At 34.9% G+C, this 12717-nt stretch overlaps 1 protein-coding gene across 2 annotated transcripts in view; it reads right to left on the bottom strand.

Annotated features, from left to right (window-relative positions):
* MYO6 (myosin VI) overlaps positions 1–12717 on the bottom strand; it is a 164148-nt gene that overhangs the window by 6184 nt on the left and 145247 nt on the right. The window contains exons 28-32 of one of the 2 annotated variants that reach the window (XM_023219277.1): positions 11360–11520; positions 8780–8809; positions 5642–5680; positions 2380–2483; positions 1438–1569 (exon numbers count right to left, since the gene is read on the bottom strand). In XM_023219277.1, coding sequence (XP_023075045.1) covers positions 1438–1569; positions 2380–2483; positions 5642–5680; positions 8780–8809; positions 11360–11520 — 466 coding nt within the window. The remainder of the gene's footprint in view (positions 1–1437; positions 1570–2379; positions 2484–5641; positions 5681–8779; positions 8810–11359; positions 11521–12717) is intronic. The other variant, XM_031935621.1, reaches the window with a different exon arrangement.

The following is a 12717-nucleotide window of genomic DNA, read 5'->3' on the forward strand; positions in this document are numbered from 1 at the left end:
CCCACTGCCCTTGCATAGTCTTATATTCTGACTGCCATCTCTTGAGCAATCACTGGCACTAATATTACCCTTATGAATAATAATATTGCCCTCACTCAATCTATTCTTTGCAACAACTTAGAAACACTAAAATTCCACTATTAAATTGACTTTATTTAAACATTGCTTTTATTTACTTGGAAGGTAGTGAGGAAGCAAAATATAACCAAGAACTCATTTTTTAAGTCAACTTGGGTCCTGCATTGCTAAACTATGATATCGACTGTTGGGAATATACCCCTTGGGGGGAAAAAAAACCCACAAAATATTAAATCTGTTGTCACCTTGATGTTAACCAGAATTAAGCTAATAAATTGTGCCAACTTAAACATAGTAAGTGCAATTATTGCTTAAAGATTGAAATTACAACTCACATATCACACGTATTCTCAGTTAATGTTAAAGTTCATGCATGCTTTTACTAGGTTATATCTCTCCTACTCTACTTTCCAATTTCAAGTATACACCTTGGCATTTTGCATAACAAAGTAACAAAATCCATGTTCAGGATCCCAGTCAAAAAATCTAATCCTGATCTAGGCAAAACTGTAGTCAGAAGCAAGGTAGTATTTCTCACTTTCGCAGTATTGTAAAATATATATTCGCAGTATTGTAAAATAATGTTTGCAGTAAAATTCTTTTTGAAACAAAGGAATTAAGAGTGTAAATGGCAATGCATGAATCAATTCCTTTCTTTTTCCAGGCTATAACCCTATTCTGGGAGCACAGAAAAGTACTTATACCAACATATAAAAAACATAACAATATTGGGTATTTCAGGGAACTATTCCTAAAAACTGAGCTACATTCAATTTTAAAAATTAGAAAAAGGGGTGGGAGCAGTAGCTCATGCCTATAATCTCAGCACTTTGGGAGGCCAAGGCAGGAGGACTACTTGAGCCCAGCAGTTTGAGACCAGCCTGGACAAAATAGCAAGACTTCATCTCTATTTATTTAAAAAATAAAAATTATAGAAAATTTAAAAATAAAAACTAACCATCATCCTTTTTAGCAACTCATTTTCATATGTAAAATTCATTTCATATGTAAAGTAAAAGATGCATGGCAATCCTGACGTTTTCACATTTAATCTTGTGAGTGTGTGCATGTGTGTGTGGGGGTGTGTATGTGTGAAAATTATACATGCACACCCTCTTCAATACAGACAAGAAAACTGAATTATAGTAAATTCAATATACCTTAACAAGAAAGAGTTTAAAGACATACTCATAAAAATAATGCTATAAAAGGCCATCAAGGCTGTATTAGATTCAATGGCTCACAGTTCTACAGCAGGAGAAAATTTAATGGGACATTTCACCCAAATGTCTTAAGTACAGATACATGCATTTATATGTACATATTTTAAAACATTCAAAAGTATAGATCTGTTTTTACCATAATCAGTAACAGACTTTGGAGCACGTTGCTCTGTTTCAGTATTTCTCTTCTTGTTCTTAGATTTCCAAGCATGGTACACCTTTAGTCTCCTATGAAATTCTTCTCTGCAAGCTGCCAGGAGCTCAATATCTATTGATTACATAGAGCAAAAAAAAAAAAAAAAGACATGTTAATGTATTCATCTAACATAATAATATAATTATTCTGTGGCATAAGGAGTTTTTTTTTTATTTTTAAATTAATGATACAAAATCAAAAGTAAGCTATTCATAAAGATAAGCATTTTATAATATTGTTCAAATTTACAGATCATTTCCTTATGTCATTATATCTTATATCATTTGCTCCACAGAACTCTGACCTAAACAGGTCTTCTATATATGAAGGAATTGAATCAGAAATGTTAAACAACTTGTCGAAACCCACAAGTCCTGACAATAGAGTAAAAAGCCACTGTGATAAAATACAAACTAGATTTACAAGCAAGTAATTATGCAGATATACTAAATGGAGGGAAAGAATATAGTGAGAAATTATGTACAATTATGATACTTTTGTTTCTAGTCATAGTTTTCTGAATTCATCGTTCCTACTCATAGTTTTCTGAATTCAAACACTGTGATTTAAATAACACAACTATGTGGGATCCTCTAGATACAGTATTTTACTCTAATTGTTCTGTGGGAAGAAAAATAGCCTTAAAAAGAAACACTGGATTGTTATTTGTTACTTTGCATTCATGGACCAAAGATTCAGATAATATAGGTATTATATATACATATATATATATATATATATTTATACATACATATATTTATATATACATATACACACACACACACAAACATATATGTACACACACACCCCTCACCCCAATCTATGTATTTATCACCTATCACTATGAACATTTTCTATTACTGATCTTCTCCAAACACTTACCACAAGAAGTATTGATGGTATCACGTAGTTCTGCATATTTCCATTTACTAAGATCATATTTCTTGGTACCAGCAGCTGCTTTGGTAGCTTGTACAGCAGGACCTCTGTAATTATTATACATTTTTGCATGTTTAAACCAGAAACATGAAGAAAACATTGACTAAAGAGGCAAGAAAGCATGCATAAGTTTGAAAACCGGAAACAGCTACTAGAAAAATATAATTTTTGTTTCTTTGACAGATGAGATTAAGAATGGCATACTAAAAGACAGTCAAATAAATTAAAATTTTCCAGCATGCCACTTGATAGTCATATTAGATTTTAAGTCCAAACATTTGATTCTAATATTCTAGTTCCACAAACTTCCCCCAGACTTCAGTTTCAATGTTTTTACTAATGTATATATGAACTAAATTTAAAGTTTAAAAATATACTGACATGTATTCCTCAAAATAAAAAAAAGAAATCCTCAACACACTTGAAAGATCATTAAAAGCATATCAAAGTCTTGTTTATGAGCCATGAGGCTGCACAGTGCGACCACCTGGAGGGACTGCTGAAAGCTACAGACGGCCAAACTCCATTCACACACAGTGGCTCAGAATATCCCTGGGCCTCTGGATGTTTACGGAGTATATACGTAAGTAGCCAGATCTGCAACCCACCACATGAGAGTCATTAAAGTCAGCTAAAAGAATGGATGGAATCTGGAAACTCCTACTTTCTAGGCTTCACTGCTATAAGAACACTTAGAAAAGTTCTATAAGCAGACAAAATCCATACCCTCATAATAAGAAAACTAGTAAATTCAAGAGATTTTAGCTCATGAGGTAAATAACAGAGACTTCAAAGGGCACAAGTGTTGTATTATGACCCATTCAGTAGGAACATTTGTATGAGGAAAGAGAAAAGAAATAAAATCCAAAGCACTCAATTAAATGAAATAAATTCAACTTTTTCAAAACAGGGCTACTCAGGGCTTTAAGGCCTGCTTTTTTGTTTTTTGTTGTTTGTTTAGTGTTTTTTTTGTTTTGTTTTTTTGAGAAAGGGTCTGGCTCTGTCACCCAGGCTGGAGTGCAGTGGTACAATCTTGGCTCACTGCAACCTCCACCACCGGGCTCAAGCAATTCTCCTGTTACATGAGTAGCCTGCTCTACTCTCTCAGCCACCTAAATGGCTGGGACTACAGGCACCCAACAACCCGGGCTAATTTTTGTATTTTTTGTAGAGATGTGGTCTCGCCATGTTGCCCAGGCTGGTCTCAAACTCCTGAGCTCAAGTGATCCGCCCATCTCAGTCTCCCAAAGTGCTGGGATTACAGGCGTGAGCCACCACACCTGGTCTTTAAGACTTTTATGCATATAATTTGAGATCATTAATCAGAAAATATGGGAACAATTTCTTTTCTGTAATAATACACTTATTTTTCAGCAAAAGATTACACTTGCGAATAGCAGACACGCAGAATAAGCTGCAAGACTTTAAGCTCAATGTAACGAAGGAAGAGTTTAAATACATCACATTTCAAGACATGAAAAGAAGGTGGCACAAAATATTAAAATAAGTATTAAAGAACAAAAGCATTGCTTCTTATATATCACACAAGGAAATTCTCCATTATCATCTACTACCTGGAAGACATTTCCTCTTAAAGAGGGTTGATCAAAATATAATAACTGAAAATAAACATGTATTTCCTCAGTCTTTTACATTTTGAAAGATAACAGCCATCCTGGCAAGCGGTGAAGACACATACTTAATTGAAAAATGATGTCTGAGAATATGTTACTTTCTTCCTGAAGTAAAGGAAATTATTCTTTCAATATTAAGCTTAACAATGAAATAAATAAGGTGCCCTCGCTTCTTTAAAAGGCCTGCATATGCTTTCTTTCTAGAGAATAAAAAATAGTATTCTTCATCCTACATACTTAAAATTGTTTGACGTAGTGATTGTTAGTTACATATAAGACTAGCTAAAGAATAATGTGTGGCCATTAGTCCTTCCTGTATTTTTATGATTAAAATCTGTGTTAGCTTTGTTGCAGAATCTATACTTTTCATAAGCGGTATAAGTGGCAATTTTCCATGTAGCTTTTTGGTCTTAATTGCTTTGCTCAAAAACGGCCAGCTGTGTATCAGCAAGGTCTCTCATTTCCTTAACAATAAATCATGCTTTTACATTTATTCAAATATTCTTTGTCTTTTCTACATCCCTAAACTACCAATCAATAAACCAAAAAAAAAAAAAAAAAAAAATCCTTTTATTTTTAAGCTGTTCTGGGACTCTTTTCTAGGAGGACAGCTGAAAATTATTATGTTTTGTTCTTGTTGTTTTCTTTTGAAAGAAGAGGTAAACTGACATACAGACAGTGTTATAGATTGTCAATGTATATAAGGTATTAGAATATATGTAAAATGTGTTTTGATACTTTTAAAAATTACATTAAATTCAAATGATTATTGCTTAAAATTTGGTTTTAATAACACTAACTTTTCATTCCTATTAACTGAAACAAAAGTACATCTACTAAAAAACATAGCATCCAAAGAAGTACATCAATGCAACACATTTAAATGTTTCCCCACCTCCATTTCTGGAGTTACTAAAATAGTAAAGGGATAATTTGCTGATTATTCAGACTTGCTATAAAGACAATCACGTAAAGAATACAATAGTAGCACACTGATTTTTAAAAATATATTAATACTGTTAATTATCTTTATAACTTCAAAATTAAGAATTAACATGTTAGTGAATCATATCCATTTATAAAAGTAACAGACCAGATCCTGTTGGGGGCTCAATTTACACCAGTGGTTTTCAAACCACGTGCCATAGTGCAGAGCCCCTCAAGAGCCATGCTCTTCCTCTACCTCCTCTTCAACGAGGCACAAATTAGAGGCAGCACCACCCCAGGGAGAGCTGCGAAATACTCATTTTGTCATGATGAGGGGAAGAAATCCCCTACTGAGACTAAGTTGGTGGCGGCCAGAGATAAGAAGTAGAGTTCCACTGCCAAGGGAACTGTCCCATTCAAAATGCCAATGGTATCCCCATGACTCTGAAGGAATACTGCTTTTTAACTTTTTCTTTGTTGGGTGGTGTGAGGGAGAAGTGGTATTTCTTGTACAGAAATAAATATCACTTTACATAGAAAAAGCAGGCTACCCATGTAACAGGTTCTGGTCCAAATAATCAAAAGTAATTTAAAAATATGATTTTGAGGTGAACACTCATTTCCCCCAATTACACTGCACTAACCTACTCAAAAATTCTGACATTTCTTTGGCCATTTGTTCCCTACAAGAAAAATAACACAATATGGTTACATAAAAGGCATACTACATAAATTAATTGAAAAGATCTAAAAGTATAATTAAAATATTTTTTCAATATTAGTTAACAACTGTTTATAACTGTTTTACTTTGGTAATGCCTACGATATAGTTTTCAACAAATCTAGCCATAACACACAGCCATATTTTCGTTTAAATCCAGTTAAAGTTATCTGAATGCCTCTCCATTTTTGCAGTAGCAACTTTCAGGTAAAATCTCAGGAAAGCTTTTATGGTATTCTTTTACATACAGAATACAAATAACATGGTCTAAATCCATACAGGAAACCTGGCAAGATATAGATTCCATGTGAGGATTTTTGCACCAGAGTTGTTTAGTAAATATTAGTTAGATAAGGCACAATGGTGGAAAACCACAAGCTGATGTATTTGACAGTGTCAGAGTTTAAAAAAGAATCTGATGTATTCAAAGCTCTAAAATTCCAAATCGAAGCATGCTCTTAAGAAAAAGAATATCAAAACAGGGACTAATGAAAGATCTGAGGCATTCTGACCTTCCAAGAATAAACATTTGCCAAAGGCAAAAAACTTACTTTGCTTTTGTTACCCAAAAGAGTGTAACTTTTCTCAAAATTTGTTTAATTCTTTAAAAGGGAATGAAGTTTCCTAGTGTTCATCAACACTTCTTTATTTCCCTGCTCTTTGCTCTTTTCCTTCATAATTATTTTCTCATTCATTCTACTCATCAAACTCTAGTAACCTCAAACCCTTCCAAATCAGTAAAATCATAAGAAAAGAGGATGGGTATATTTGCTTCGAGGCGCAATTTCCTGAACGCCTGCCAAGAGCTGGGACCCTGACTAAAGGAGCAGAAGACTCCTGTATTCCTCTTTTCTCATAATGAACACTGTCTACAATTATGTACGGATGGAGGTGTAAGAAAGCACAGTCAGAGAACAAGACATCCTTCAAAGCTGACAGTGAAGGACAGCAAAAACAAAATATAACACAAATACAATCTAATAAAAATTATCTTTTGAGCAATACATTTATCAATCTCTCTTTAAGCTAGTAGTTTCTCAGAATCTTCTCACTTTCAAATGCAGCATGATTTTGATAGGTATGTTTAATTCTATTATCACTCCACCTCAAGGTTTTGGTCTCAGGATTCAAGAGCATCTGTTTTTACCATCTTTTCCTCCTAAAGCTTCCTCCATTTCTTTTCCCATGGTTAAGTTTTAAGGGAGTCCATGGACTTTCAAATCTCTTTACCACTGGGTCTGTTGATCATACAGGTGTTTTGCTGTGTGCTTTCACAGTACAATGAATGGCAGTCTCTACTGATGCATTATCCTCCTTGACCCTACATCAAGATACACCTGACCTAGACCAATACACTACAACAAATTCACCAGACAGAAATGGTTCCTGCACCCAGGCGCTTTCTTCCTTCTGATTTTACCACACTATATGCAAATACAATTTCACCTTAGACATTGACTGCAAGACTTATTTAATTCAAGCTCAAATGGTTAACTATAAAGCAGTTATGGTAATGGAGGGCAAGAGTACCCACTGAAGAGGCATTTTCAAAATTTGGGGCAGTATTGTGGTAACAACGATGTGTGAGTGTATTCCTGTCATCTGCTGATGTAAGGGGAAAGGAATGCCAAATGTCCTACCCAAGGAAGAACTGCTCCATGCCCCATTTAACTTTAACATGTCCGTCAGACATACAGAGGTGAAAAACACATACAAACACCTATTTTACATGTAAACAAAGTTTTACATGTAAACAACGTATTTTCTGCATGCCTTTAATATTCACAGAATTTTTCTAGGGCTTACACAAATACTGTGTAATTGAGAGAATATTGTACTTGGCTCTGTTCAGAACTGCACGAAGGACTGTTCACAATTTCATGGCATGTGAATGCCCAACACAACATTCCTATATCAATTTGTATTTGTAGCTACAGCATTCGTGGTGATTCTATACATAAGCAAAAACATCTGATCACTTATCATGTCTTCTACTGCAGTTATGCACAAGCACTTTCATATTAAATAAGTATGTCTTATTATAAATGACTATCCTTGTATTTCCACTTTATGTATATTGTTTGGAAAGTTATTTACATAGGTTGCATCATTTATTAAAAAATTGTTATTGGGGCTGGAGTCTGATAGAGTGAGAACCATCAACATAAATGTTAAGTTGGAGTCCTTAAAGCTATTAAAGATTTTTATATATGTTCCAAAATCCTTATATGTAGTATACATAACATACATACAACATATGTTTTATATTTTATATAAACAAAATTTATACTCCAAATGTTACCTGGATTCTTTGTGGGTAGATTTTCATAAGAAAAAGATACATTAGCACCGAAGTTAGCATTACATATATAATTTCAGATGATGAATTATTTTAGATGTAGCAGAATGAACTACCATATATACTGAAAATCAAATATTTTATTATTATTTATGCCTCCACACCTGCTTCTATAAAGAAGGTAAGGGGCAGTTTAAAAAAATACATAAAACAGGCCAGGTGCGGTGACTCATGCTTATAATCCCAGTACTTTGGGAGGCCGAGGCGGGTGGATCACGAGGTCAAGAGATTGAGACCATCCCGGCCAACATGGTGAAACCCCGTCTCTACCAAAAATACAAAATTAGCCAGGCGTGGTGGTGTGTGCCTGTAGTCCCAGCTACTTGGGAGGCCGAGGCAGGAAAACCGCTTGAACCCAAGAGGCAGAGGTTGCAGTGAGCCAAGATCACACCACTGAACTCTAGCCTGGGCAACAAGAGCAAAACTCTGTCTCAAAAAAAAAAAAAAAGAAAACACAAAACAAAATGGATGTTACATTATGGTTTAAGCAGATGATACAAAGAAGGAAACCCAATCATGAGCTACTGTGATTGATCACCAAACAAGAGCATTAAACATTTTTCCTAGACAAGAAAAAGATGAAAAAGGTTATCTCATTATCTTTCAATAGAAGAAAATAATTTAATATTTACTCCAATGAGAAAACTACTCCCAAAAAGTATCTACAACCTATTTTTAAAAAGGTAAAGGTAAGTGACATACGGTGTCATTTTGGGTCTTGTTCCATCATTTCTGTGAAAAGAATATATTTTAGTTAATATCGTAATCAATTGTGAACTGTGAAAATCCAGATTGTGCAAATTTGTGTTTCAATTACTTTACTCATTGATTTTAAAAACTCAATTGTTTCTAATCAACGCATGAGATCACTCAGAATTTTAATATATTTTTAAGTATTCATTAAAAATGATTGGAAAATAAGGCATGCAGTGAAAATTAAAGAGCCAATATATTACATCTAGATTAGAAAATTCATACATTGTGAGGTTTGTTTTTAATAGAATCTGGATATTATTTTACAATGTTAGGTAATGTGAAACCATCTCTTTGCATCAAGGATCATATGTATAACTGATTGAAACTATATTTTAGAACATATGACATACATCAAAAACAATTCTTACTTAGAAGTTACTGGATACGAATCCAAGCTGGAAAAGTAACTTAAAATTGCTTATTGAAGCAGAATCAATCTATAATATATATATATATATTAACACAGCATAGAACCCAACAACATCATGCTATAGATTTAGAAGAGTTTACTTGGTTCTTACTCATAAATTTGTTATAGAAAAAACTCGGTGCTAACAAAGGTAAAATAAACATTCAAAAACATTTAGCTACAGCCCATGGAGTAAGATTACACTATCAAACATGCGATATCTGTACAGAATATCATTCATAATGAAGTGCTAATGCTTGTAGTTCAGACTATAAAATCACCACGACGTCCAGAAGGGAAGGAGCTCATGAGGACCTGAGGGTCAGGGAAAGCTTCCCAGATTGCTGACAGAAAGGATTTGGAGGGCATTCCTCATACCATCCCTAGGTCTGAACCACAGAACTAAAACTAGCTCTTCTGCCTTTCAAGTCATAATGGTTTGAATACTTCCTCTTTACTTAATATGGTCCCATTACCTAGCTAATTCTGCTTAATTTAAATTACAGGTAATTTGTTTATGTCAAAGGTCCTAAATGGTCCACTCTTTCTCAGAGACTACTCAACCTGGAAGAAGTGTACCTGTCTGAAGATGGGAAGGGTCCACATATGAGCCAGTATCTTGTATACAGTATATGGAATGGCACTGGATATAGCTTGATATTTCAAGTGTATAAACATAAAGCTTGATGATAAGTATCAATAATGACTACATTAACAAGTCCCTGAGAAATTGACTTCTGCCATAATAAAATCAACTCTGTCAACCGCAGTACTTCCTCACAGACATCAGGGATAGCAGCTGTAAAAGTCTGGTTCATTTAAGAGCCTGCCCTAGGTGGCTAGTCAGCTACACATAAAGGCTCCCAATCATTCTGACATAACACAGGTGAAAGGAATACAACAGCAGCTGAGCTGAGTCTGTATTTATAAAAGCCCTATCTGGGCTAAAATATTTTAATTATAGTGAAATCTTAAAAAGCCCAAATATTAGACTCAAACCCAAGAGCTTAATTATTATAACATCTTTTGTTCATATAGCCATATTCAGTTCATTCACAGTATAACGTACGTTAATATACAAGCAGTCCCAGAGCTCCCCAATACAATCACATACTATTTGGTTGATGCAAAAGTTACTGCAGCTTTACACATGCCAAAAACCGCAATTACTTTCGCACCAACCTAATAGAAAAAACGTGAGGGCAACTCAATACGCCCCTTTCCTTCCCTGTCTTTTGTTTTTTTGCTAAATATTCCATTACATTGCAATTTGATCCTTTCACAAGGAAACATCGCCATCTAGTGGTTGTACTCTATATTTCGTCATAAACTGCTTTTAAGTTCTGAAAAGCATGGTTACATGTGTCTATGTGCCTCTCAATATATACACAACATATATATACCTACATACAAAGGAACTTCACAAATTAGTTTTGTTATTATAAATAATCAAAATAATTAATGCTTCTACATACTAATTTTTTTAAAAAATGAATCTATTAAACCTTTCTGCAAATTTTAATAAGAGCTTCCAAATTCCTACACACTTCACTATAGTGGAGTGGAGTGCTTACAGAGAATTCAGAAACCCAAGAAGCCAAAATATTTCAATGAATTGAACTCTCCCTTCTTGGAAACTCATTTATGCTGAGGCACTGCAGAGTACATTTCTCATTTCAACTAACAGGATGTTTAACATACTAAATTTTTTTGCATTAGAAAAATCTCAATTACAAATACATTAAACTGTATTATATAACACAGTCACTTATTTCTATGCCAGTGTTTGATGACAGGTATTTAGAAATTAGGTGCCTACCTAATATACTACACTCTTAAACAATTTCAGGGTAAAAGTTAATATGTTTTCTTAACAGAGTACTCATTAGTGAAATTTTAGTCTTATTTTTCAATACTTTATTAATTTGATGAAAAACCAATTATTGCATTCACTTGAGTATGAAAGCTGATACAAGTAATTTTAAAATTATTTTAGCTCAAATATACCAGGGCCTTCAGAATATGATTTTCTCCTATTCCCTTTTGCATGCAAATGAGAGGCAGAGATAGAAAAAGCAAAGGAGAGCGCACTATACCCCACCCAGGGGCCCCAGTACCTCCGCAGTGCCAGGTCGGCCTGGGCCTCATCACTGATGAGCTCGGCTTCACTCTGGGCAATCCTCAGGGCCAGCTCCCGGTCCCTGCGCTCCTGCTCCAGAACCGCTTGCTGCTGGGATTCTTCCTCCTTCTGTCGGGCCAGCTGTGCCTCCACTTCAGCCTGACGAGGGCAGAAAGCCATTTCACCAAGAGTTCTTCACTTGTTTACTTGATCGCTCCCCTTATTACTTCAAATAAAAGGGAAGGCATAACTGCCCCCATACAAGTTCTTTACTAAGGAATTGCTTAAGCACAGATCTCTTCAGTCTCTATTTTCTTCTCTATTATAATTAATGCTTCAAACACATCCCCATTTTGCCTCTTTCCCAAGACCAAGAGAAGGCAGAAGAACCACAGCTCCACAATTCTATGACTATAAATATTAGTGTCCCAAACATCATATGAGTATCTTAGGCATCCCATTAACACTAGTACCTAGAGAGCAGCAGGAATTTAAAGTGTGAGTTATGCTTAGGATATATTATGAAAGCCATGACAAATAGAAACTCAAATACATTAGCAATTTATCCTTAACATGGGACTTTTTAAAAACGAAAGGTGGAGAGAGAATCTTAATCCTAATTTATTAATACCAGTATCTACAAAGTTGTATGATATCTTAAAACTTAACATTTTAAGTGAATTTTCATTTGACTCTCCCCTAGGTATAATAACAATTATTAATATTTATTGAGGTACACAGTGTTCAAAATGCTTTAACATGTATTAACTATCAAATGCTTGCAACTATTATCTATCCACATTCTACAAAGAGAAAACTGTGACCCAAGTTACTCACTATAATCTGTACAATGTTACAATTTCTGTCAGTGACTGATCCTGGATTTGAACCCATTTCCCTAGTTCCAAAGTCCATTCCCATAACCACTTCAAAAACTGGCCTTTGGTCTCTGGGATAAACTAGTGACAGCTTATCTAGCAAATCAAGATCTCATTTTCACTTCCTTTGTAGGTTATTTTATTTTATTTTTATTATTTTATCTTATTTTATTTTATTTATTTTTGAGACAGAGTCTCACTCTGTTGCCCAGGCTGGAGTGCAGTGGTGCCATCTCGGCTCACTGCAAGCTCCGCCTCCCGGGTTCACATCATTCTCCTGCCTCAACCTCCCAATTAGCTGGGACTACAGGTGCCCGTCACCACACCCAGCTAATTTGTTATTTTTAGTAGAGATGGGGTTTCATCGCGTTAGCCAGGATGGTCTCGATCTCCTGATCTCATGATCCGCCCGCCTCGGCCTCCCAAAGAGCTGGGATTACAGGCATGAGCCACAGCGCCCAGCCTGCAGGTTTCATTT

This window comes from Piliocolobus tephrosceles, chromosome 5, assembly GCF_002776525.5.
Source record: "Piliocolobus tephrosceles isolate RC106 chromosome 5, ASM277652v3, whole genome shotgun sequence".
NCBI classification, from domain to species: domain Eukaryota; kingdom Metazoa; phylum Chordata; class Mammalia; order Primates; family Cercopithecidae; genus Piliocolobus; species Piliocolobus tephrosceles.